The 25,176-nt window shown below is 42.0% G+C and overlaps 6 protein-coding genes across 8 annotated transcripts; 5 read left to right on the top strand and 1 right to left on the bottom strand.

Moving 5' to 3' along the window:
- The first annotated feature begins 245 nt into the window (after positions 1–245).
- On the top strand, positions 246–2,496 carry LOC116205156 (light-harvesting complex-like protein OHP2, chloroplastic). Its single transcript, XM_031537657.1, has 2 exons — positions 246–843; positions 2,163–2,496. Exons 1-2 carry the CDS (start codon positions 398–400, stop codon positions 2,275–2,277), a joined length of 561 nt encoding a protein of 186 aa, XP_031393517.1. The 5' UTR covers positions 246–397; the 3' UTR covers positions 2,278–2,496.
- A 1,227-nt stretch (positions 2,497–3,723) lies between these two features.
- On the top strand, positions 3,724–9,960 carry LOC116205154 (probable inactive purple acid phosphatase 29). Its single transcript, XM_031537655.1, has 5 exons — positions 3,724–4,195; positions 7,490–7,938; positions 8,307–8,701; positions 8,833–9,283; positions 9,613–9,960. The coding sequence occupies exons 2-5, from the start codon at positions 7,599–7,601 to the stop codon at positions 9,645–9,647; spliced, it is 1,221 nt and encodes a 406-aa protein (XP_031393515.1). The 5' UTR covers positions 3,724–4,195; positions 7,490–7,598; the 3' UTR covers positions 9,648–9,960.
- LOC116203269 (pentatricopeptide repeat-containing protein At2g15980) lies at positions 4,728–6,448 on the top strand. The gene has a single exon (XM_031534942.1). The coding sequence runs from the start codon at positions 4,728–4,730 to the stop codon at positions 6,243–6,245; it is 1,518 nt and encodes a 505-aa protein (XP_031390802.1). The 3' UTR covers positions 6,246–6,448.
- Positions 9,961–14,289: 4,329 nt separating the features above from the next.
- On the bottom strand, positions 14,290–18,302 carry LOC116203113 (histone-lysine N-methyltransferase ASHH1). Of its 3 annotated transcripts, XM_031534778.1 has the most exons (11): positions 18,064–18,217; positions 17,819–17,984; positions 17,660–17,724; positions 17,403–17,559; positions 17,156–17,242; positions 16,618–16,702; positions 16,428–16,521; positions 16,140–16,338; positions 16,010–16,044; positions 15,299–15,788; positions 14,290–15,101 (listed from the first exon to the last, which is right to left on the bottom strand). In XM_031534778.1, exons 3-11 carry the CDS (start codon positions 17,704–17,706, stop codon positions 14,808–14,810), a joined length of 1,488 nt encoding a protein of 495 aa, XP_031390638.1. In that variant the 5' UTR covers positions 17,707–17,724; positions 17,819–17,984; positions 18,064–18,217; the 3' UTR covers positions 14,290–14,807. The 3 variants fall into 3 exon arrangements, with proteins under 3 accessions (XP_031390638.1, XP_031390637.1, XP_031390636.1); XM_031534777.1 differs by lacking the exon at positions 17,819–17,984 and having other exon boundaries at positions 17,660–17,718; positions 18,064–18,302; XM_031534776.1 differs by lacking the exon at positions 17,819–17,984 and having other exon boundaries at positions 18,064–18,302.
- A 77-nt stretch (positions 18,303–18,379) lies between these two features.
- LOC116203114 (protein S-acyltransferase 8-like) lies at positions 18,380–22,686 on the top strand. Its single transcript, XM_031534779.1, has 5 exons — positions 18,380–18,792; positions 19,669–19,854; positions 20,839–21,144; positions 21,250–21,483; positions 22,024–22,686. The coding sequence occupies exons 1-5, from the start codon at positions 18,754–18,756 to the stop codon at positions 22,513–22,515; spliced, it is 1,257 nt and encodes a 418-aa protein (XP_031390639.1). The 5' UTR covers positions 18,380–18,753; the 3' UTR covers positions 22,516–22,686.
- Positions 22,687–22,770: 84 nt separating this feature from the next.
- LOC116203115 lies at positions 22,771–24,682 on the top strand. Its single transcript, XM_031534780.1, has 2 exons — positions 22,771–23,952; positions 24,156–24,682. The coding sequence occupies exons 1-2, from the start codon at positions 23,848–23,850 to the stop codon at positions 24,591–24,593; spliced, it is 543 nt and encodes a 180-aa protein (XP_031390640.1). The 5' UTR covers positions 22,771–23,847; the 3' UTR covers positions 24,594–24,682.
- Positions 24,683–25,176: the final 494 nt, after the last annotated feature.

The following is a 25,176-nucleotide window of genomic DNA, read 5'->3' on the forward strand; positions in this document are numbered from 1 at the left end:
GCTTGTTCCAGTTCCCGTTCCTAGCCTGCCACTCGGAGACGAGCGGCCTTCACATTTCCGAATACTGCGAGCATTTTGGGCAAATTGAGATTAACTTTTGAAACTTTAGCGTGGGCTAAGATGAGACAGATTACAAAGTTTAAGGTTCACTCTGAGGCTGCCCTCAAACTCCAGGGGCAAATTGGAAGGAAAGAACCAACTAGTCCATCAATTCAATCCTACTACTGCAATTTGGCCACATTCTATCCACAAACCCCATACACTCTTCCCACTTCCACACCACCACCAACTGATCCCTTCCCTGATTCTGATAACACACGGCAACCTTAACAGACAAAGCAGACAGAAGAAGAAGAAGAAGAAGAAGAAGAGAAGAAGAAAGAAGACGAAGAGGAAAATGTCAGTGGCAACAGCTTCTTTCCCATGTCTTAAACTCCCAACTTCATCTTCTTCTCCATCTCCTTCCTCTTCCTCATACTATTCCTCGCCTTCTTCCTCTGCCTGCTCCACTTCCAAGCCATGCTTCTTGACTATCCAGTGTTCCCAGACCGAGGGCCCCATCCGGAGACCGGTGGCCCCTTCTCCTCCTCCCCTCCGGGAGCCCACCCCGCCCGCTGCTCCCAAGCCGGTGGCCCCCTCTCCAGGCCCGACCGCGGCCTCTCCAGCCCCGGTTCAGAAGAAGCCTCCCCCGGTGATGGTGGACGATAAGGAAGTGATCACCCTCGAGTTCCAGAGGCAGAAGGCCAAGGAGCTCCAAGAGTACTTCAAGCAGAAGAAGCTTGAGGAGGCCAATCAGGGCCCCTTCTTCGGGTTTATTGGCAAGAATGAAATTACAAATGGAAGGTAAAGTCCCTATCCCCCTTTTACTTGAATGTGGGAATTCGATAAATTCTGCCTCTTTCCTGGTTAATTAGACGGGAGAAAAGAGATCATAGTTACTGTGAACTGTCCATGTCCATTTCCTGCTTAAGAACCGCATCTAAAAAATAAATTGGCGGACTCGAATCCCCAGTTTAGTATTTTATGAGTTCCAATAGCTACAATGGTAGAAACACCCGTGTCACATTCTTGATTTGTTATGAATTGTTATTGAGCGATGTTGGGTTGAATTCCTTGGCGGTCTGATGTCTTGTCATAGTTTTACCATATAGATATAGATTTTCTGGAAAACCCCGTCCTCTCAGTGGCTTCCAGATTTCATGCTAACCCGTGTTTGAATTCACTTTACTGAACAAAATGTGGATCTTTTTGAAGAGTTTCTGTAAGCCGCTCCATTCCAACATCATGAATTGATCGTTCTTTGCCTGGTTTAAGGTCAAGGATAGACGATTAGGGATACAACTGGGGTTGATGATGATGTCGAATGACTCTGGTTTCTAGTCCTTGTATTCGTGTACTGTTCCATATTGGGTTGGGACATGCAATTATGGAGTCTTAGATACTGTTATCAATGCACGATAATGGAAGAAGTTTATCGAGTTTTAAGGAGGGATTAGGGAACTGGCCTTGAACAACAGCTCGAAGCCAAACTCAGGGGAAAAGTAAGTGAACATAGAGAAGGATAGAAAGCTGGGTTGAGTAGAGATGGGCTGCAAGTCCTGAAAAAAAGGATGAAATTGGTTTAAGGTGGGTTCGGATCATATTTAGCAGAGAAAACCGATTGGAAGATTCAGAAATATTACTTTGAGTAACACTAACCTGAAACACTTAGCGACTGCAAGTCACGTAAGCTCGGATTATGCAGACAAGTAAATGCTTGCTAGATTCTCCAGAATTCAGATTGCTGTTAACAACAAAGAACTGTTTCCTACCATTGCGTTGAAAGCTGTTTGCTGGTTTAATTATCGATATTTCACAGTTACGTTCGGTTTTACGTGATTCATTGCCTGTTTAAATTAGCATTCATAAAGAAAAAAGCTGATCAGCAGAAGAGTGCATTAAGGCCCGTTTGTTTTCATGGTTAAAATCACAAAAACTTTAACTTTAACCCAACCCACTACACAACAAAAATACACATTTTCCAAATCAAAAATTTTAACTTTAACTCAACACACTACACAACATTTGTCCTTTTCCACAATCAAAATCAAAGTTACTTTAACTCTGAAACCAAACGCATCGTAATTTCTCATCCTTCATCTGGAACTTGTGGTGTGACGCAGATGGGCAATGTTTGGATTTGCTGTAGGGATGCTGACAGAGTATGCGACCGGCTCAGACTTTGTCGACCAAGTAAAGATTCTTCTCTCCAATTTTGGGATCGTCGATCTCGAATAATTTCCTGTACTCTTTTTCATTGTCATAATTTCTTGGTACTCTTTTTCATCATCTCTCGTCAATACCTTCCAATCTGTTGTAATCTGCTATAGCAAAGTTCAATACCTGCGTGCGATGTCCTTGTAGTTTTCATCGGTTCACCATAGTCTGTATCTACAACTATACATTTTTCACTGTGAGAGCTCAATTACATGCTGAACATGCCGTTTCATGCCTTTCTTTCATCGCGTGGATATGACCGCCTTTAAGACATCTGTTGATAGTCAGTTTTCGACGTCGAGAAGTGATTATTCTCTCACTTTCAGTAAAGGTGAACTCTACTAAACGACGAAGACGTTGTGGTTGATTGATGGTCGAAATGTATAATCATGTAATAAGACAATAACAATATCGAAGGTGGGTCTATCAGAATCAAAATGGGATGGTTTGTTCAGTAGCTTTTACGTGTGGTAATGGGCATGTCCAGCCAGACAGATTTATCATATTGCTGTTTTTGTCAAACTTGGGTCGACTGTATCGGACATTCCAATCTTCGGAGTGAAAACCCATGCCCGGTTGGTTCTAAGTCGAAATTTCTTCCAAAGAAATACCGCCTCGATTCAAGCTTTCACGATGTTCACAATGCAAAGGGGTGCCATCCCCATTAATTGCACATTTATAAAACAAGACTGTTATATCAAAACAGTAGACCCCCATGAAATGATCAAAAGAATTAATAGGTCCTAGGGAACATAATGAGAGTGGACACAACAAGAACAAAGCTCACAGTCGCGGACTCTAAAACTCCAAGCATCACATGAGACCTGACTGGACCATCATCAGTACAGAGTACAAAAACATCATGGAATTGCAGCAGATCGTGCTTGGCAGGAATTCTACAACACCCGAACAGTCCACCCACACTTTCATGGTTTCAAGTATCGAATGACGACAAACCACTTAAGGCAGAAGCCCAAGCAGCCCTCTTTGACCTCAACATAGCTGCAGAAAAGAGGATTGAAGAAGATTTGGTTACGTTGCGATGCACTGCTACTCGTTGACGTCATTTTGCACCCACAAAACTGGCCGTGGAAAATTAAAAGCATAGTCTCGGAAAATTCCGTAACCCTAAATTTTTTTTTCCAGATTGGTTATGTTCATAGATTTCCAAGACGGATAACTTCCTAGCCCACGACTTGGTCAATATGGCTTCTCGTCAAACTAACACTTCCTATGCACTTTCGATGTAACCCTAGGAATCAATGTAAACACAATCACCTATTAATAAAGTAGTTTATTCAGCAATAAAAAAAAAAAAGACCATTATATCAAGAGAGAGATGCTGACTTCCTCGATGAATTTTGATATAAAGCGCGTCTTTCCAAGACGAAGACGAGTGGGTTTATGTCGTGTTCAATAGGGATGCGAATTAAAGTGGGGTGAATTGTATTCATAGACTTTGATCAAGAAAGATCAAGGAAGGACAAGAAAAAGAAATATGGATCGAAGATGAAATAAACACGCGAGCTATGCAGTGCTTTTCCCCTTTGTCTTCTTCTTCCTCCTCCTGTTCCATTCATAGACGCACAGTACGATGCGACTGTCTTGTCCTCCTCGGCCCATTTAATACGACCAACGACTGCCGGTCTGTTTGTTCGGCGGGCGAGGGAAATCAATGAAGAGAGGGAAGAAAGTGACTCTCTCTTGGATTTGATTTGATGATTGAATCCTGTTTCTATCAAACTCACCACTCCCAATCCCTTGCAAGCATCGACCCGAATATTCCATCTCCCCCTCCCTCCCCCATATCATCCATCGTATATACCTGACTTGATCTTCAAGCAGAAAAGATATACTAGGCTTGATCAAAGGCTTTTTTCTTCCATGTACGGAGCTTGAAGGCCGAGCGGCGATCTACACATCCGGATATTCGGCTTCGGTAAACTCCCTACTCTGTTTAACATAATTTACTTTGCTTCTTCCATTTACCGGATCGAGTGGACCGTCTAAGCATTGTTTTCGAGCTCGAACGAGCTTTATGCGAACCGGGTCAATGCGGCCGTGATGTTGTGCTTATCCTGTTGATGCTTTGCCATGGTCTGTGCACTTACGATCATGGGTTCATACAAGTGGTAAAATGACACCCCAGCATATGCAAATGTTAGCAAAGATGTATTTATTTATTTATTTTTTGGTGGGGGTGGGTGGGTGTGTAAATGACAATCATCCGTCTGCCTCCGCGGGCTCCTCCTTCCTCCTTATAGTCCATGGAGCCGACTCTCTGAAGGAGCTCTCCCTGGCAAGTATGCAGACCACGTTGTTGTTGTCGTTCGGGTTAAGGTCGAACACCGAGCCCCTGATAAAGTAGAGCAGCTGAGCTCAAACAGGCTTACGGGTGTGATAGCTCCTACATTTTCATCAATTTGAGTACTGTGCAGAACTGTGGCACTTCACGTCAGTGGTTCATTTCCATGGCGACTCAAATCCTTAAACGCAGCCTTTTGACGAGAAGCTATACACCCAGCAGAACCCAAAACCTCTGCTTTATGTTCTCTACATCTCCGCCACCTCAGGATGCCCCACCAACCACCACCAAAATCTCCTCCGCTGTCTCAGTCCTCACCCACCACCGCTCCAAATCCCGGTGGAGCTACCTCCGTTCTCTCTGGCCCGACGGCTTCTCCCCGGCCGAGTTTTTCCAAATCGTTATCCGCATCAGAAACAATGCCCACCTCGCCCTCCGCTTCTTTGATTTCACCCGTCGCCACTCGCTCTGCGAGCACAACCTCGAGTCGTATGCCGCAATCATTCATGTTCTCTCAAGGGCTCGCCTCAAGGGCCAGGCTTGCTCCCTTATCAAGGAAGCTATGCGGGTCTCGCCCGTGTCGGAACCTGTTCGGGTCTTCGAGGTTCTTGTTAAGACGTACAGGCAATGTGACTCGGCTCCCTTTGTTTTTGATCTGTTGATTGATAGTTGTTTAGAGGTGAAGAAGATTGATGGGGCGGTTGAGATTGCGAGGTTGCTGATGTCCCGTGGGATTAGCCCCAAAGTCGGTACTTGCAACGCCTTGATTAAGTGTGTTTCTAGGTTTAGGGGTGTATTGGCCGGTTATGAGATTTATAGAGAGCTTTTTGGGTTAGGATATGCTGAAGCAGCTGAAAATGCAAAAAGGGTTGTTAGAGTTCGCCCGAATGTCCAAACATTCAGTACGCTGATGATATGCTTTTACAGGGATGGTGCCCTGGATCGAGTGAAGGAGCTTTGGAATGAAATGCAGAACTGCAGTTGTGCACCTAATGCATACAGTTATAGTATGCTGATGGCCGTGTACTGTGAAGAGGGTGAGATGGTAGAAGCTGAGAGAGTGTGGAACAAAATGAGAACTGATGGAGTTGAGGCTGATTTAGTGGCTTACAATACTATCATTGGTGGTTTCTGTAAGGCTGGAGATGTTGAGAGGGCTGAAGAATTTTTCGCAGAAATGGAATCGAGTGGAGTTGAGTGTACTTGTACTACTGTTGAGCACCTTATTAGTGGATACTGTAAGATTGGTGATCTTGATGCTGCAATGCTATTGTACAAGGATATGCATAGGAAAAATTTTATACCAGGAGAATTGACAATAGATGCTATAGTCAAAGGGCTCTGCAAGAAGGGTAGGGTCCACGAGGCTTTGGATATTATGAAGGAAGCACAGGGCAATCTGTGTTTGTCACCAAAACTGACCAGTTACGTGGTTTTGTTGAGGGGGTTGTGTGAGGAGGGAAAGATGGAAGATGCATTGAAACTTCAGGCAGAGATGGTTGGTAGAGGGTTTCAACCGAATTTGCAGGTTTACTCTGCTTTTGTTGATGGTTATATGAAACGAGGTAACAGTGAAATGGCAGAAAGGCTGAGAAAAGAAATGCAGGATGCTCAGGTTGATGGTTTCAGTGATACTGTTAGGAGGTGGAAGCCACTCATGGAAATTAATGACACTGAAACTTGAAGTAGTTTTCATTTCTTCCGTACTCAAGTAGCAGTTGAATGTGTTTATGGTCCATGGTATGTTTCCACAGAAGTGGATCCCCCATGTCTCCATTTTGCTGCTGGAAATTAATATATTAGCAAACTGTTCAGCTGGCCTATAGATTGTGCTTGGATTGCATTTGTGCATATCTCAACGAATGGACTTTTTAGGACTATCCAAAGGTTTGTCAACCTCAAGTTTTTTTGTTACTGTCAACTCGTGTAACTTTGGCTCGTGTTGATGTCACACAAAGGTGGCATGCTGATATACTTTATGAGTCGCAACCTAAAAAGATCTAGATGTGATGACTATTGCATTAAGGTTCTGGTACTGCCTACTAATTTTCTTTTGAGCATCTTGAGGACTTTAATATAATTTAAGGAAGGTTTAGTAAGATTATGTGTTCATGGGACGAAGAATATTTATAGTCATTATTTTAAATGAAGATGCTTGAGCTCTATGTAGACATATTACTCAATTTCAGTTTTTTAAGTTATATGTAGAGTAACGCCTTGAATTTGGATGTGTAGAGTGTCTGTCTTTCATTGGCTCACTCATTGGTGCCTGAAGGAGAAAAATTTAAAGCAACTCTAATTCCATATTTAATATTGATGAAGAGGGCTGCCTATAAACTGAACTTTCTTTGAGAGAACTTTAATTTCATAAGGTCTTATTTTTGAACCTTGTTATTCATGACAGGCCCTTTGTAATTAATTCATGGCAGGGTTTGACAAGAAAGCTGTCACCATTATGAGTCTTTAGACTCGTTTAATGTAAATCATGGCAGGATATAAATGTATAATAACCATCATTTGTTTCTTTCACGTAAAAATTCTGTCAAAATTTGTCAAACAGCAAGTAGCTTTTTGAATATTTCTTAACCATATGTTGTCTCTTTAGAGAATTCTGACAAAAAGGGTGTCGTAAACTTGAAAATTTCTATCTGTTCTATTGCTCTTTAAATGAAACTGTGGAATTTACGGGGAGTCATCATGATGGTTAATGGGCAATGTTCTGCATTAGTTCTAAAGTGCAATAATGTTTCGCCTTCAAATATGACCACTTAAGTTGGTTGATTTGCTGCCACGCTGATGCTTGATTGATACGCATTCTCTGTGTTGCTTGCTCATTTGGAAACACCAGCCGTTTAATCTGAAATTATTTATGGAGATATCCAGCACTTGGAACTTTTGGAGAGCTAATGATAGGCCTTTTCTGACCAGGGAGCTGCACAAACAGGCTTCGGTTATCATTATCAGAGCTGATCATCTTCAGTCTCCTTTCATCTTACCTTCCGTTCCTGTACTGCTGAAGTTGGGAGAGTAAACAGAGATGCTGACAGAAGCAACATCATCATCTTTCTTTAATAGCCGGAAGACTAAGAGGCATTGCCCGGCGATTAGTATGGGCAATCTGTTGTTGGCGATAACGACCATTTCTCTGAGTCTAGTTCCAGTTGGCGCAGAACTAGGACAACAGAAGCCATTACGGTTTGGGAAAGATGGGGAATTCAAAATACTGCAGGTCGCAGACATGCACTATGCCGATGGAAAGACTACTCCATGTCAAGACGTTCTTCCTTCTCAGGTTAAGGGATGCTCCGACCTCAACACCTCTGCCTTCATTCATCGCATGATCGAGGCTGAGAGACCCGATCTCATAGTTTTCACGGGTATTTATTCTTTCTCTTCCCTCCAAAATTTTGCAGTATAATGATATTGCTGTTGATGATCATATTTACTTTATACAAAATGGAGTATTGGATTTGGACTTGTCATATAAAGCTTATGATCAGATGAATTCTAGTGCGAGGCAAAAATTGCATCTTACTCAATTATTTGTGTAACACAGAATTACATCTTGTTCCATGAATATCAATGTCGCCGGAAGTGCAACATGACCCATTTCTAGTTTTTTACTCTTTTCTTCAGTGTTCTTACTCGAGCTTTATCTCCTAACTTAAATTTTAAAATCAAGGATAAGACAAGTTTAATCATCGATAGCAAGCTAACCTGTTGAACATGTAAAATGTTGCTGCAGGGGACAATATTTTCGGGTTGGATGCTACAGATGCTGCGAAATCTCTAGAGGAGGCATTCGCCCCTGCAATATCCTCGGGTATCCCGTGGGCAGCTGTACTTGGGAATCACGATCAGGAATCTACACTCTCAAGAGAAGGGGTCATGAAACACGTAGTGGGCCTCAGGAACACCATGTCTAAATTGAATCCTTCTGAAGTACATGGCATAGATGGCTTTGGAAATTATAATTTAGAGGTCCATGGAGTTGAGGGCTCGGGCTTCGAGAACAAATCAGTCCTCAACTTCTTCTTCCTTGATAGCGGAGACTACTCCACGGTTCCTTCCATCCCGGGCTATGGTTGGATCAAACCCTCCCAGCAACTTTGGTTCCAACGCACTTCCATGAGTCTTCGGGTACCAAACCTCGCCTTTCTCTGTTTTATTACTGCCTTTGTTTCTCTCCTGCGTGTGCTTTGTTGAAGCAAAATGACTGTTGAAATTAACCATTTTTTCATTGAATTCTAATTGACCTCATTCCTATGCAGAAAGCATACACGAACAATCCAGCGGCCCAAAAAGGTCCTGCCCCTGGCCTGGTGTACTTCCATATCCCGCTGCCTGAGTTTGCGAGCTTCGATTCATCGAACTTTACAGGTGTGAGACAAGAAGGCATCAGCTCCGCTTCCGTGAACTCAGGCTTCTTCACCACAATGATGGAATCTGGTGATGTGAAGGCTGTCTTTACAGGCCACGATCACCTGAACGACTTCTGTGGCAATCTCATGGGCATAAATCTCTGCTATGCGGGTGGGTTTGGGTACCATGCCTATGGGAAGGCAGGGTGGTCGAGAAGGGCTAGGGTCGTGGTGGCAACACTAGAGAAGACTGAGAAGGGTGAATGGGGTGCAGTGAAGTCGATCAAAACATGGAAGCGACTTGATGATCATTCCCTCACGGGTATTGATGGTCAGGCCCTCTGGAGTAAGAGCGCTTCAGGTAACTCGAACTCTAGCATTCTTTGGGGTCAAATGACAACGAAAGATTTTCCAGCTTTGAAAAACAAAGAAACTTATGAGGGAAAACAGTGTTTAGTGGCAAGATAGAAAATTGGAGAACTTTTCTAGTTCATCGAAACCGACTGGAACTGTCCAGTCACTTTGTTTCAGTTCTAATTTCTGTTCCAGTCCTCATGGACTGAGCAGACCGCAAAATAATTCATGTAAGCAATTTTCAGCAACACCAGTTGAGCCAATTTATTATATTTATTGGTTTGTATTGTAGTCATCGGTTTCTCTTTCTCTGTCCCTCTCTCTTTGCTCGAACAGGAAGCCGTAGGAAGAAGGTGATCGGTGGCTCGTGATACAAAATTGTGAAGCTGAAGCTGAAGCTGAACTATCGCTGAACGACTTTATGCACGACAAATGATTATCACTGCCGCGAATAATAGTTAAAAGAGAGAGATCCTATAGAATGATTATCTTCCATGAAGCATCCATTCTTGAGTTTTTCATGTATCTCACAGATCCTGCTGTATGTGTGTGTTTATCATGATATCTCCCCTGTCTGGGTTTGTAGATCGAACTTATTGCTGCTGAAGTTTAGCAACCATAAAGTTCTTACCCAGATGATATTGATATATTTTCAGAAGAAATGCAGTATCCATTGTCTGATCAGCTTCAAAATTAAAATTTCTTTCGGTAAACCCGACGCCGTAAAATGAAACGTAGCCTTATCAAATGGAAGAATCAAGGGAAGTGAAAGAGAAGTAGATGATGGAAGTGATTCTGCGCTGGATGGATGAGATCAGTTCGAAAATTACAAGATCATGCGAAATTATTCTAATGAGATGGTGAGAAATTTGCACATTGTGAGTTATATTTCATGATGAGAAGAAACATATGGTAACGTCCCATGCATATAATTGATGACCAGTCCATGTGCATGTCCTAATGCAAAGGAACAGAACATGGAAAGCAAATCAAGACATAAGACAGTAACACTCATGGAACTGTTGGCTTGCTTCTCCTGATTGAAGATGATCACACAAAATTCTCCAACACAAAACTACAAAATAGGAAAACACTTCATACAATTGACTGGACTCACTTGATCGTGGTGATGTCGTATCCTCCGGTCGCTTCAGACGTCGTAGGGAAGGTCGCCGGTGAACTTGCTCTTAATCCACTTGACGCTGTTCCGCACGCTCGACTTGAGCTTGCCTTCCATGGTGAAGACGTTGTAGGCGGCTATCCTCCTCTTCCTCTTGAGCTCGGGGTTGTCGTTCTTGGGGCCGTTGAAGCTGTAGGAGTTCGAGCGGTGGTCCTGGAACTCAAACTCCCCCGAGCACGAGGCCGACGAGTACGAGTACGCCGGGAACGACTTGTTCTTCTCCATGGATGACAACCTCTCTTGCTCCGCGTTGCCCGAGCTAGTGGCGTTATGTATGGTATCAACTTTTTCCTTTCCTTTTCTTCTTTTTGTCCCCAAAGGGCACTTTTGATTTCTATGCTATGCGTGTGTGTGTGTGTGTGTGTATAGTGGGGATGGAGGATATATATGCATAGAACATAGGCGTGCTGATGACGTGGGGCCCGGGAAGCGACGTCCACTGAGCTGTCGACACGTGGCGGCTTGTGTTCTGTCGGTCCTCGTCAGTCATGGGAACAGAACAGAGCTGCTTCTTGTAGTGCAGTTGCAGGGGGACTCGATCAGTGGTTGTCAACTGCATGCATGCGGGCCGGACAAATCCAACACTCACCACTGTTGGGGCGTCCCACTTGGCCATCTAATGTTAGCTCCAAATAGAGGGCGTGTTCCGTTGTTGGGGTTCAGTGCAGTAGTACTCGATCTCGACTTGGAACTGTGAGGTTTCGGGAGCTGTTTAAAGACCATAAAGAATCCTCCATCAGTTGAGATCGAAGAGTAATTATCTTTCTTAGCGAGCTAGTTTTCCCTAGTTGGTCGATATTTTCAAAGGATTGCCGACTTAAATGATTTCTTTCTCCAGAAATCAAGGTACCCCATCACCATGGGTGAGGTTTATTTTGACATATACAAACATATATGTTTACATACATACATACATATATATATGTGTTCTTATAGTGTAGCTTTCCTCCATGGAATCATGGAATGGAAGTCTATATATAATATATATATGGCCGGCTTAGCTTTTTGGAGCGTAGGGGAGGAATTATGAGGGACTGCCGCCGCTGGTGGCGGTGGCGAGTGGGGAGGGTGAGCTGTAGGTGGCGCCACCACCACTCGATGGCGCCCTCCAATTTCACATGGCGGCTGCGGGCCCACTCCCCTTTCAGGACTGCGGCTTGGTAAAGGCAACAACCAAAGCTCGCCAAGAGACTTCTTAACACCAAGATTCATATCGAAAAAAAAAAAAAGGTCACCAAGGGATATATACATACGTGCATTTCATAAAAACATATATACATATATAAATATATACAATTTCGGTGTGAATCTTGATATCCGGAAGTCCAATTAGACCTCGACTGATCCAGTCGAGTAAAATCCGTCCACTAAAAGGTAAAGTTATCTCAACATGAATTTTTTGTATTCACAATGACTAGAACTCATGACCTTATTTAAGCGGAACAAATGTCGAACCGCTTGAATCAATTTACCTTGATATATATATATATATATATATATCCTTTCTTTCTTCGTCCACCCAGAGTATATTTTTCTCCGATCAAATCCTTAACTAAAGTAATTAATTCAAAAGAATGTTCAGAGAAGCTGTGCACATGTCTCTTTTTATTTTTATTTTTCCTTTTTTGCTCAGAAGCTGTGCACATGTTTATCGAGACTCGATTCCACATATTATATGTGGATTATGTGGGAACGAACTGAAGCACAACCGTGAAAATAAGTCCTACCCAAGCGTAGAGCGTGATGACTAGAGTCCTATGTCTCAGCTAGGTCCTAGCTTGATCGTGCCGATATAAACCGTTATAAGTCTATACAGCATGTGGTATGAATTGACTCGTGAACAATTCACAACGCTTTTCGGCGTTTTCGCCGGCGTGCGATTCTTTACTTCTCGATGATGTTCTTAGATGCCTATAGCCCGGTTTTCTACCTCAACAAGGATAGTGTATATATATTATATGTAAACTGGAAAAGGATAGTAAATATGTACTTAGTCAAAATTTTAATACATTGACTGATTTTTTTTTTCCCTTTGGGTTAATTAAAACAAATCAAAACACATAGAAAAGCAAGCTTGGCCAATGACCATTCTTTATTGGGGAAAAAAAAAAGAAAGTAGGTTCAATTTTTTTTGCTCGATAGAAAAAAAAAGAAAAGAAAAGGAAGGGCAGATTAAATGAGTCAGCTTCCACTTTGAATGCTAATGTTTTTGTTGGGTTGGTTTAATGATTAGTGCTGTGTGAGCCCTTTCTGTTCTTATGGACGCCTTACCTTATCTCATGTCCTTTTTTTTTTTTTTTTTCCTTTTTCTAATTGTTCTTTCCAATTTAAGAATAGGCACTTAATTCTCGAGAGGCAAGCATGCAGATGCTCGATATAGTGAAAATACATGGCCAAGCTAGAAGGATCTTCTATGGGTCCCCTAGACTCCTACTTGGGAAGGGCTCCTTGATGAGATTTTCCAGCCCGGGTTCGATGCAGCGACAACATATCATTTCATGAACAATATTGACTGCATAAGTTGCGGCCTGCACAATTTATACCATTGTCGGTGATGGTCCCATGATCTGACCAGATCGGAGCAAAGCTCGTGATTCCTCGAAAACATATGTCCTCCACCAAATTTATCGTCCAAATATCATGTTGATAATTGAGTAAGAATTTCGAGTTTAAATTTCTGTGAAATGCCGTATAAGTAGAAAACCTAAGGGTTTTTTTTTTCTTTTTCCATATATGAGTCCCTTACTACAGGACCTCTCAATTTCTGAATCATTGTTAATCGGTCTATATAAGTCTCAATGTTATAAGGGTTGTTATCAGATTTGGATACAAATCTTACAAGACCGAAAAGAAACGAATATGAACACGAAATCCGATATTTTTCATTGGATATGTGCGAAAAGCATGTCAATGGGTCAATCATAAGTTACGCACCAAAGGATGAAAGAAAAAGAATCTCTTGGTCTCATTCATAGATATGGTCGAACTTTTCCATGTTCCCATTTTGTCTGCCTCCTGGGTTTTCTTTTTCCCTTTAATTTCTTCTTTTATTAGATTGAGAATTTTGCTTTTCATTTTCAAAGGAGCCCCCCTCTTATCTTTTCATAAAGATAAGTTCTTTTGCCGCAGCTATCCTGTAATTCTTGAAAAAAAAAAATTAACCCGAAAATAAGGTTCCGACAAGTAAAGAGTACGCGGTACAACCTAACGAAGAAAATGTAAACGAAGCAAACATGATAATTTTATCAACTTTTGCGCTGTCAATCCAATTATAACCACATGCAAATTAAACCCCCCAAAACATCCAAAAACAGTAGAGGGGGAAAAAAAATCAATTCCCATGCAGAGAGAGAGTAACTTTTACATGATCAAACCAATCCATGCACTTCCCATGCCAAAGACATAAGCATCGCTAGCCTTGTGGGGATTGGACCCACCAATCTGCAATGATGTCAACTAGGGGAAGAACCAGCTCTCTTTGGTAGAAAAACCCAAATGATTAACCATGATGATGCCTTAAGACTAAAAAACAAATATATATATATATATATATATATAATTTGAATTTTAAAAAAAAAGCTGGTGTAGCAGTTGGAAATTTTAAATAGAAAAAAAGGAATGAATTGTCTATTGTTTTGCCCCTCTCTTGAAGATTACTCTAATATAATGGAGCACATTGATTGAGTGGCCTAACCTAAATATATTAAGTATTTTTCCACTACTCACCATCCATACGCATCTATACACACACACACACGCGCGCGCACACACACACACACACACATATAATGTATGTGCCAATCATCAATGTAGGTATAGATAGCAGAGCAATAGGAGAGCAATCAGTGAAGAGTGATATAACTCACAGTTGGGCAAATCTTCAGTTGAGCTTAACCTACTTGGTCCAACAGGTATTAATTCCATAAGCAAGAATTAGTCAGAAACGCGAGACTAGAGAGAAATCTATCTAGCAGCTAGATAGCAAAATATCTGAGTTGAAAGTTAAAAGCTCTTGATTGAGCATCGGCATGTGATAATGCTTTCACCAAAATTGGACTAACTAAATTCAGACATGAGGTCAGTAACTTCAGGGATTACTTTTGTGAGCCCATCATTGAAATTACCTTCCCGTCGATGTTTACATTCACCTAGATGGATCAAGTGCAAGATGTTGGAGGCAGCTACGAGCAATCGTGATGGGATTTGCCTCCATTCTGTAACCCAAGGATCAGCATTTCCTCCCCAGAACATCCACCCGAATCCCAATACTTATTTCGCTACGGTGTGGTGGTTCTGATACTTCCAGTCATTTAATAAAGCAAAGAAGTTCTACTCGACGCCCATGTTAACTTCACGCCTGCTTCTGAAATTCGGAGGCAGTGCTCTCTGAAGTCAAGTACTTGACATCACTCTTACTTTCCTCAGGTGGTTCTGCTTCTACCTTTCGAGGGGTGAAAACCACATGCTTGATCACAGAAGAGTAAAGGTCAAATTCAGCTTTCAGCTTCAGGCAAGAGGCTTCAATCCACTTCTCAGCCACACTGGTGGCTACACTGTCTTGGCTATCCCTCTCGTGTTCTTCAATTGCTGGTCTTATTTCATTGTACAAAGAGTCGAGTTGCTCAGTGGCGTCCTTTCTCATGTCCTGAAAAACAACAGCAATTTGAAGTTTCTGGCCATTAGGTTTTGTATACAATAATTTGCATCCAAAAGCTCTTTTTTTTTTTTGGGTGAATAATGGACACGTTAACGTCAGGGGGTACACCAGAAGAGCCAGCTAATGGTTAAATATTTCTTAAGAAAGACTCCTCAGAGTTCTATATAACGCTTGAAAACAATTACCTCGCAGTTGAGAAGTTCATCCCGTGCTTCGCTGGATGCAAAGAGTTGAGCAATAAGTTTCGGGTCAAGTTGCTTCTGCGGAAGAGATTTTGGCTTCCCATTGGGGAAATTCTTTGACCTCTTCTTCGAAACTACACCTGGCCCTGGCCCAATTTGATAATTCCTGCATGCACTATTACTCTTAATTCGAGATATCATCGCATTCCTTTGGGGAAATACGTTCTGAGGATTTTGTGGAATAAGATTCTTTTCTTCAGTTGTTTCAGTTTTTACAGAATTTGAGGTTGGGTCTTGAATGGGAATGGGTATTTGCTGACGAACAGTAATCGAGTTCGTGCCCCTCCAACCATCAGCAAAGTTGGGGTTAATGGAAAAATCAACTCGGCCATGTGTGCTATGACCGAAATGGGTTGAATCCAGAGCCTCCCGAAGCTTTGAGGTAGGCTCGTCCTCTGCGGAATCGTAAAGTGGAATATTTTCAACTGAATACCTGTAATTGGACATGTGCCGGACTTTGTTATGTGAATCAATAGATATAAGAAGGCAAGAGCGATATGTAGGCTTCTCAGATGGCAGGTACAAAAAGCTAAACTATGACGGCGTCTTCTAACGATATATAGGGGCATTCATTATTCTATGTTTAATTGTGTAAGACTATTACACATTTCATAAATCTAGGAATAGAAAAGGGAACTTTAATTTTGATGTTACCTGTCATCATCATCTTCCCACAGATAGGTATCTTCCTGGAAAATAGCAAAATCCACAAGAGAAATCAGAATTTCATTAATACATCATATCCCGCCTGCTTAAATAACATACAGTAAATAAAGCTTCATACCTGAAATCCACGAGATTTTGCACCGAGGAATCCCGAACAGGTAACCGCACCACAAAGGCAACGAACCTTCGCTCCACCATACCATTCGAAATTGTAATCATATGATAATTCAGTTCCAATCAGTATGTCTTGCTTTGCGAATATGCCAACCCTTATTTCCCCAAGTACATTCCACTTCCTGGTCTCACAATTTGGTTGACTGCAATCAAAGTCAATGTTCAGAAATTTACAAACATGTATCAGGTCATTTTATGTATCATTCTGATAATGTAATCTGAAGAGGCTCACCATGAATGATTTATGAACCTACCAAGGCTTCCCTTTCTAGTAGCATCAATTGACTCGGAAGCATTAAGGGAAATTATAAAAGCATCCTTCATACCTGCATCATGCAGCGCAAATAGAAATAGTAAAAAAAAATTTCACAGTATGAAGAAAGTTACAACCTACAAGTTTAGATCCTTTATATATTTTCGACCTTGATTTTCATAAGCCTGGGATCTTCGCTTTGCCTCTTTCCATGAAATCACCTCTCCACAGTACTCGATTATGAACTGACCTCTCTAAATTTATCCAAATAAGCAAACTTATGATTACCAAGTATGAATACACTGATCTGTTGGGAAATTGAAAGTTAAGCAGGTGAAAGAAGTCCAAGATGCACGATTTAGTTGGAGAGCCCTCAAGCACAATACCAGCTGATTTTGATGACATGAATCAACAATAATGCCAAGTAATGTTAGAAACCCCCAAAAGCACAACCAGTCAAAATAATACTGTTATAGTTTCCCACAAGCACAACCAGTTAAATGAATACAGACCCTCACCAAGCAGACTATCATCCTACGACCATGCATGGTAGGAATGAATAGAATGGAATATCACATAAATCGGTCTTGGCATCAATGGCAAATCCATGTAACCTACTACCATTCTATTGTATTGTGCCAAAAGTGACAGGATGGAGAATAAAAGAAAGCTCAATACTCTTTTGAATATCATTCTATATTGAGTACCTTAATATTCTCATCAGCTAGAAGACCCCATCCACGACCTTCCGTCCTAAATAGCTTTGTTCTTGCATACTGATTCCGCTGAAATCTCTGACAAAGATGATCACGATATGAGCCATCAACAATCTAATTGATCTCAGTCTAAATATAAAGCAGAAAACAAAAGCAAGCATTTGGGACCAACCAAGCATTGCAGAGAAACCCTTACGGAATAAATGTCGAGGAGATGAAATGTAACCCAAAGCCTTACCTGGTTCCTGCAATATTCACCACAGGGACAACACCCTGAAGTACACTCGGTGCTGGTCAGCACGTTCAAGCACCTCTCCCCACATGCACTCTCAGGGTCACTAGCGTTGTAACTGCAGTCACATATCGCAATATCCTCCTCCTTCTGCTTCCTGTGCCTAATTTAATAATCGAAAAAGCAAAAACCATAAGCTGGGTTACACGTCCTGTCATGACAAACCAACAGTCGCACCATAGAATTAGAGGCCGAGGCCTTACTTTCGGTGAACAAACTCATTCTGGTCGATGTGAATGTATTCCACCATTCCTTCAATTTGCTGGTCCTTCACAAAGAAAAGGAAAGAAAGAGTCGTCACACGCGTGAAAAGTGTCATCCACACAATACAACCAATCTTTGCGCGTTCAACGCCAACTAACAATATGGACGACTTCAAGCTATCCATTTGTATCATCTCAGCTCCAACTTCCACATGATGCTTGCAGGAAGCAATTTAAAGGCCGTAGATTTCTCATTGGCGATGAAGATTAGCTAGGGAATGCAAGAGGCTCGGTGGGCATCAATTTGGGGCAATTAACAGACAAACTGCCGAATTTGAAGGGCCGAAGCGATGCGTCAGAAGAGATAGGTCGAGCTTGAAGAAGAGAAGACAGCTGAAACTCACCATGATCGAGGACAGAACATAGGCAAAACCTCTGACGAGAGGGAAGAACGAATCCAAAGGGACAGAGCTCTGCGGGATTTCCTCCCGCATGGAGGATGAAGCAGAAGGAAGGAACCAAGACGAGCCAGCGCCGCTGCTCCTCCTGCTCGACCGGATTGAACCGGCACTTGGAACCCGGTGAACCGGATAAAGCCACAGAGAGGGCAGAGTCGTTAAACCGCCAACGACGCAGGGGTTATTTGGTCATTTGCGCCCCATAATCAAATGACTGGACAGATTGGTCCAAAAAGGACGAGAGAGAGAGAGAGAGAGAGAGAGAGAAGCAGGGGAGGGGAGGGGAAGGGGTTGGGTTGCGTATTGGAAGAGCTTCTTCTTCTTCAGCTTGCAAATTTCAATTTCAATTCTTAAGCTTTTTCCCTCGAATTTCGTCTCCCCTCCGCACCATACCACAAACCCTAGCTGGGACCTCCCATCGTCACCTGTCTCTCCCTCGGCCCTCCCGTACGCGCTTCGGAGGGTTCGCTCGCCGAAGCCCTAGACAGGGGAATCCTCCTGCCGACGGAGTTCGGTTTTTCATGTGGAGCCCGGATGCGATGAAAAGCCCTAACAAGCTCCGGGGCTTCGATAGTTTGCCGGCTTAGTGGTGGAGTAGGAGGAGGAGGGGAGGGAGCGCCGTTGCATTTCCCTCTGATGGCAAAGCGGGTTTACGAAGTCTGGAAAGGAAGCAATGTAAAGCTCCGAGTTTTCGTCGCTTTTTGTTCTCATGAGATGGCGTTCTGTTCAAATCTTTTTCATGCAAATTTTGGGTTGAATTTAGCTTGTTGCTGACGTTTAGGCTTATATGAAGATTCTTAAGCATCATTCCTTCTCGCAGCCAATCGCTCTTAGCTTTGCGGCTTTGAGCTTACTGGGCGCAGAAACATTTGTGGGTTTGTCATTTAATGGGTTGTGGCGCCAGAAGTATACAAATAGGGAAAGCTAGAGAACATTTTGCTCGTGTATGTGTTGAGATTTCGCCTGCAGAAATTAGCGCTAGTTTCTTGACATTCGATGGAATTGCTAGTCGTTCATGCCGTAGTTTTTCCATCTTTAGGCTGAATTACAAGGCTCGAAAGCCAGTTGTTAATGCTTTTAAGAATAGATAAATGGAGCTGCAAGGCTCGAGTTGTCAATGCTGTATCTTTTCATTCCATATGCTTGGTTTGTCTTGACTATTTTTTTATACTATTAATTCTCTCAACTATTTCTCATTATAATGTTTTTGGTTTGATTAATATGTTATGTTAGCCAATATCTCTCTTCATGCTGTTCTTATGTTCTGTTAATCTAGTCTATTGTATTTTGCGAGCTTCTAGGACTCTGATAGATTATTTAACTTTTACCAATGAGCTTGAACATGTAATAAAGGAAACTGTAGGGCTTATTTACTCTTGAATAGAATAAGTAATTTTACGGCCTGCCTTATTCTTAGGGAGGTACATCTATCAGCATTTATATTTAATGCTTGTGTGTATTGGCATAGTGAGTCACTGAAATGGCGCTAAATGTTTTTTTTTTTTGGTTGTAGCATTGAGCCCTTCGGTTTCTCCTTTTTATTTTTTGCAGAAGTTCATCTTCGGAGGGAGATTAATTTTTGGGCCAGATGCAAGGTCGCTCCTTGTCACCTTGTCATTGATCATTGTTCCAGTCATCATCTTCTGCATATTTGTCGCAAGGCATCTTCGCCATGAATTTTCTTCAGATAATGCAGGATATGCAATTCTGGTGGTAGCGATTGTCTTTACTGCATATGTGAGTCCATTCAACCTTCAATTGGTGTTTGAACAGCTTTTGTGTTCATGAACTTTCTTAGTTTTAAGTCGTTTGTCAATTCTTAAAAGCATCACCAAATAATCATATGCTTTTAATGCTTGTTTTCTCATTCTAGGACTTGTTAATCCCCTTTTCTCTCACTATTTTAAGTATTATTGTTATATATATTTCATTTAACTAAACTCCATGCATGTTTTTCTGCTTAATTCCAAGATAAATATGTGGATTTCCAGGCGTTTTGATAAATGATGCCTGATGTTAATTGTGGGCCAGAACTTGTAAGCCCCACCCTAGACAAAAAGTTGAGTTTGCTATGGCCCACCTTTTCGTACAGTTTTTTTATTTTACCAGTCAAAAAGTTAAAAAGGCATGTTGGACTGCTTGTATTTTGTCAGTAGGCCACTAATTTCTCTCCAAAGACTGAAAATAGACGAGTGCTTAAGCTGCATCTTTGATGGAATGATGTCCATGACATATATGACTCCCTTTGAGTGCCACTGTGCAACGGTCTTTGCACTGGAATGCTATATATACTTTATAACTCCTCTCAGAGAAAAAGAACTGGTTGTCACAAAAATTGTTCCCAATGTACATGAATCCATAAATGTAATTTTTTATTGGATATTTTTGAATTTGGGAGCACTTTTTTTCCTTCTTATATCTAGGTGAAGTATTTTTATTCTGTTGGTTCTAACTTCTCTTTTATAATTGATCCTTAAAGTAATTCAATATTAGCAAAAGTTGCTGGTTTTGTTTTTCTTAAATACCCTTTCAAGAGCAGAAGATGAGAACTATGGGCCCCCTAACTTCTTAGCTTATTTGATACAGAGCCACAGCCAAAATCTCCCGCCACACCTAACACAATCTTATTTTTTTTGCTCTAAGCTAGTTCTGTATTTATCCATGTTAATAATGATTTTGGATCACAATTTTGTTAAGTATAGTATCTTTGATTTTTAATAGGTCCTGTTGCTTCTGTTCCTTACCTCGGCCCGGGACCCGGGCATCATTCCACGCAATGCGCATCCACCAGAAGAAGAGATGCGCTATGATTCTTCAGCATCTGCTGAGATTGGGGGAAGGCAGACGCCAAGCCTACAGTTTCCCAGAACAAAGGATATGATGGTCAATGGTATTCCGGTGAGAGTGAAGTATTGTGATACATGCATGCTTTATCGCCCTCCGCGATGCTCCCATTGCTCTATCTGTAACAACTGCGTGGAGCGTTTTGATCATCATTGCCCTTGGGTGGGCCAGTGCATCGGATTGGTAATGCTTTTTACGGTTGCTGTTTAACTGTACCATTATGAGCGATCCTCTGGTTGGAAGTTACCATTTACCTGCCTAAATGCTATCCTCTCTCTGTTCATGCAGCGTAATTACCGGTACTTCTTTATGTTTGTTGCCTCCTCGACTCTCCTTTGCATCTACGTCTTCGCCATATGCGCTTTGTACATCAAACTTTTGATGCATGACCACCATGGCACAGTCTGGAAAGCGATGAAAGAGTCCCCTGCCTCTGTTATATTAATGGGCTATTGCTTCATATCGCTGTGGTTTGTTGGTGGGCTCACTGGTTTCCATCTCTACCTCATAGGCACAAACCAGGTCGGTCTCACCCCTTATTTGGATGACGTGTGTATAACTAGTTCCTTCCTAGTTACCTGTGCTTTCAATGTTATAATTTGTCTTACTTTATTCTTTGAGCTACACAGTTAGTTTTTAAAGTTTAATATGGGTTGCTAACAAGTTATTAAAGTGTAATGAGATTATGATGTACCAGAGGCTTTGAACTTGCTCTAAAGCCTCCATGTTTGTTTACCTATATAGTTCCACTAATACCGGCAATAACCCAGGCAGATTGAGGTCTGTTTCTTATTTTCAGATTTTAGGGACCATCCTTGCTTGTATACGACAATAAATGCAGCAGAAAATGGTTCACTGTTTTTGTTTGTGTGCTTTTAACATAATCGAGTGTGGAACTGCATGCATATGCTTGGCTAATAGAGCATCAACTCACTAGCAACTGCTGTTTCGTTTTTTGGGCTTTTCCCATGATTTACTCATTGGATTTTGGATGACCTGAATGAGCATTATTTTTCTTTTCCCTCGGCCGTCTTACTGATGTTAGCATATTTTTGTATCAAGACAACATACGAAAATTTCAGGCACAGAGCTGACAACAGGATCAATGTCCATAATCGAGGTTGTGTCAGTAATTTCCTGGAAGTCTTCTGCACTGAGGTGAAACCATCGAAGAACAACTTCCGGGCTCTTGTCCAAGAGGAGGTGCAAAGGACAACTTTGCCTACTATGCGAGAAGCTGACCCTGAAGACTTGAGCATGGATAGGCGTCCAAAGGTGGAAGACGACCTAGACATTGGTGAAGATCTCCTCAAGATCTCTCAGCGTCGGAATTTTGAAGAACTCGAAGAGGACATACGGAGCAGAGGAAGCAATGGCCCCCCCCATAACACTTCGGAAGTGGACTCCTATATCGGGTCTGGTCACAGAGCCCCCACAATTAGATCGGAGACTCGCCATTCTAGTTGGGGCAGGAGTGGGAGCTGGGACGTTGCAGCAGAGGTTCTTTCAAATCCCAACGTGACTGAAAGTAGAAGCAACAATGCCCAAAAATAGGCGCAATGGGAAATGTGAAGGCATGAGCAAAATTTCGGATAGGGGTAAGTCCACGCAACCCTCTCTGAGTATAAAACACTTCTAGGGTTAGCTGTATTAACCCTTTCTTGTGTGGGAATGACCGAATCTTGGCATTGTTTCTCATTCGGCAGCAGTGAGTCATTGAGAATATGTTTTTGTGTGTGTAGATCTTCTTAGATAGGGATAGTTTGTCATTTGATTTTTTCTTCCCCCCCCCCCCCCCCCCCCCCCCCCCCCCCTCTTTGCTTCGTGTTCGAGTCTTGATATTTGTAGAAAAGGTGAATATCACAGGTTTGATTTGGTAATCTATTGTTGGCTTTAAAATTCGCCACTCTCTTACCATTGCAAACCTCACGTCTCGGGACACGACAACTTGGCTTGTTTGCAACGTAGTCCTGCTTTTGTTTGTTTTTTTTTTATCAGGATGAATCCGTAGAATGGATACTTGTAGTTGACAAGCTGTTTATCGTTCTAAGATTTGGTATGGATCTCGAATCCGACTGATCCATGAAGAAATGTCTAAATAGCTACATGGCTTGAGAAATTTGACATCGATAATTTTTTGAGCAGACTCTTCCCTTTTACGTTCAGAGAAGCTGTGACTGAAGCTAGACTTCCATCCAAAGATCTCTTCGCATCAATTTAGGCGGCAGAAAAGATAGATCCCTTCGTAAGATCCCGTTTCTCGTGGGCATGAATTGGGCTCGGTGTCTTAAATAAGTTGGGGGACTTGACTAGAAAACAATTCAAGTTATGGGATGAAAATCGGAAAGATATGAAGGCTCAAGAACCATCCATGAGTTTGAGCAAAGAAAATAAATAAAAGAACCATTCATGTCGCTTGTTTCGACGGATACGGTGAATTATCCTATTTAAGTTTTTTTTTTTAAAAAAAAAAGTGGCCTGAGATTTCCCGGCAGTCGGACCGTTCGGAGGCTTCTCTGCTCGGGATTTTTCTTTTCTTGGTGAATCAGGAAGCCGGAGCCTATCGCTTCTAGGGAATTTAGATCAGCCCTTATGAACTATGTTAGATCAGCAATTTGGAACCCCAAATTGGTAGATCGTAAAATTTTTTGAGATCTTGGAGGTTACTTTTATGGAAATATAAATTTTGAAATTTCCCAAATCCTTGTCTTCTTTGCGTTTATGGAAGGTCAGCGGCTTTCCATCTCTGATTGCATTAGGGATGCCAGATCTCATTATATTAGATATGGACTCGTGCTTATTAGCAGATCCCTTGAGCAGAATTATAAACGTGGTTGTTATCTCTAAACCAAAAGCCTTAGCGAAAGGATTGTCAGGTGTTCGCCTATGGAATCCCCGAAGTTCGTCAACATGTTCGTCCTCAAGACCGCAATCGCTTTACTAGTTCTCTCGTCTGCCACCACTGCCGAGGAATCCAAACTCGTCAAGGAGGTAAACCGGTGATTTACCGGGCAGTCATTGTTTATGGTTTTCTGTATTGTCATCTTTGGTAGGGAGGTATCTAACATGTTCGAATTTGATTACGACCGCGTTCCGACGTGTTTAATTACCAGCACTAGAGTTTGAGTTTTTACGATTTGATCGAGGGTTCAAGCGGGTGCTTACTTTTCTCTTGGCTTGTCTGAATTCATCAGGTGTGCGGGAAGACCCGGGTGCCGTACAATGAATGTGTCGCGGCGCTGAATAGCGACCTCCGGATGGAGGCCATCAAGGAGATCCGGGAGCTCACGTTCCTGAGCTTAGACCTGGCCATGGCCAACTCATCGGAGGCGATGGGCTATGTCGGGGGCATGGTCGAGAACTCCCCGCCTGCACTGAAGCCTGTGCTCTACTCATGCTCCGGCTTGCTGTCCAGCTCCTATCGCAACTTCCACACGGCAGCTGGCGACCTCATGGCGAATGCGTCGAGAGCGAATTACGATGTCATCCTGGCCATGGGAGGCCCGACTAACTGCCGGCGGGCGATGAAGGATGCCAACGTCAGCATTCCGGCGGTTTCTACCCGGTGCAGTTACGTGGAGTTCTTTGTCCAACTCTGTTACACCACCACATTACTTGACATGCTCAGCTAAACAGGCAACTAATTAATTAATTCTCATAAATGTAATCTCCGAATCTACATTAATGAAAATATTAAGGAAAGCAATTTATATTGGTATTACTGAATTAGTAATGCATGGGGAAAGAATATTTAATTACTTATTAATTAGTCAGTTGTCTATATTACACATCGATTGTTTTTTCCTTTCTGTATTTTTTTTTCTGGTTAAAAATCACATGGAATTTTACTGCAAAAATTTAGGCAAAAAGTGACACTAATACCGACCTAAAATTAAGGAACTAACCCTAGAAATGGTCCGTTGTGCCTTACCTTTAAACAAAGAATGGATCAGTTGGACGTTCGTCTATGTGGTTCGAAATCACACAAATTGTCCTTGTTTGCGTACGTTGTGCAGAATTTCGCCCATAGAGTTCTGAACCTAAGTGGTTGCGAAGTATTTTGGAATTTGACACAGATAGATCTTATTCATGGTTTTTAAGGTTGTATTTGGTTTTAGAGTTGAGTTGAGTTGAATTTTGATTTTAATTGGTTTGTAATGATTTTGTTGTTGAATTATGGAAAAAAAATGTGAAAAAGTAATGAATAATTTAGAG

This window comes from Punica granatum, chromosome 4, assembly GCF_007655135.1.
Source record: "Punica granatum isolate Tunisia-2019 chromosome 4, ASM765513v2, whole genome shotgun sequence".
In the NCBI taxonomy this organism is placed as follows: domain Eukaryota; kingdom Viridiplantae; phylum Streptophyta; class Magnoliopsida; order Myrtales; family Lythraceae; genus Punica; species Punica granatum.

What these genes read in the sequence shown, in the direction of transcription:
- LOC116205156 (XM_031537657.1), top strand. Translation starts at nt 398, where the DNA reads ATGTCAGTGGCAACAGCTTCTTTCCCATGTCTTAAACTCCCAACTTCA. An exon ending in AATGAAATTACAAATGGAAG is followed by an intron (nt 844 to 2,162) that starts GTAAAGTCCCTA and finishes GGTGTGACGCAG; the next exon opens with ATGGGCAATGTTTGGATTTG.
- LOC116203269 (XM_031534942.1), top strand. Translation starts at nt 4,728, where the DNA reads ATGGCGACTCAAATCCTTAAACGCAGCCTTTTGACGAGAAGCTATACA.
- LOC116205154 (XM_031537655.1), top strand. Translation starts at nt 7,599, where the DNA reads ATGCTGACAGAAGCAACATCATCATCTTTCTTTAATAGCCGGAAGACT. An exon ending in CGATCTCATAGTTTTCACGG is followed by an intron (nt 7,939 to 8,306) that starts GTATTTATTCTT and finishes ATGTTGCTGCAG; the next exon opens with GGGACAATATTTTCGGGTTG. An exon ending in GCACTTCCATGAGTCTTCGG is followed by an intron (nt 8,702 to 8,832) that starts GTACCAAACCTC and finishes ATTCCTATGCAG; the next exon opens with AAAGCATACACGAACAATCC.
- LOC116203113 (XM_031534776.1), bottom strand. Translation starts at nt 18,153, where the DNA reads ATGCGGGAGGAAATCCCGCAGAGCTCTGTCCCTTTGGATTCGTTCTTC. An exon ending in TAGCTGATGAGAATATTAAG is followed by an intron (nt 16,703 to 17,155) that starts GTACTCAATATA and finishes GGATAAATTTAG; the next exon opens with AGAGGTCAGTTCATAATCGA. An exon ending in ATGAACTTCTCAACTGCGAG is followed by an intron (nt 15,102 to 15,298) that starts GTAATTGTTTTC and finishes GTTGTTTTTCAG; the next exon opens with GACATGAGAAAGGACGCCAC.
- LOC116203114 (XM_031534779.1), top strand. Translation starts at nt 18,754, where the DNA reads ATGGCAAAGCGGGTTTACGAAGTCTGGAAAGGAAGCAAT. An exon ending in AAGTCTGGAAAGGAAGCAAT is followed by an intron (nt 18,793 to 19,668) that starts GTAAAGCTCCGA and finishes TATTTTTTGCAG; the next exon opens with AAGTTCATCTTCGGAGGGAG. An exon ending in CGATTGTCTTTACTGCATAT is followed by an intron (nt 19,855 to 20,838) that starts GTGAGTCCATTC and finishes GATTTTTAATAG; the next exon opens with GTCCTGTTGCTTCTGTTCCT.
- LOC116203115 (XM_031534780.1), top strand. Translation starts at nt 23,848, where the DNA reads ATGGAATCCCCGAAGTTCGTCAACATGTTCGTCCTCAAGACCGCAATC. An exon ending in AATCCAAACTCGTCAAGGAG is followed by an intron (nt 23,953 to 24,155) that starts GTAAACCGGTGA and finishes TGAATTCATCAG; the next exon opens with GTGTGCGGGAAGACCCGGGT.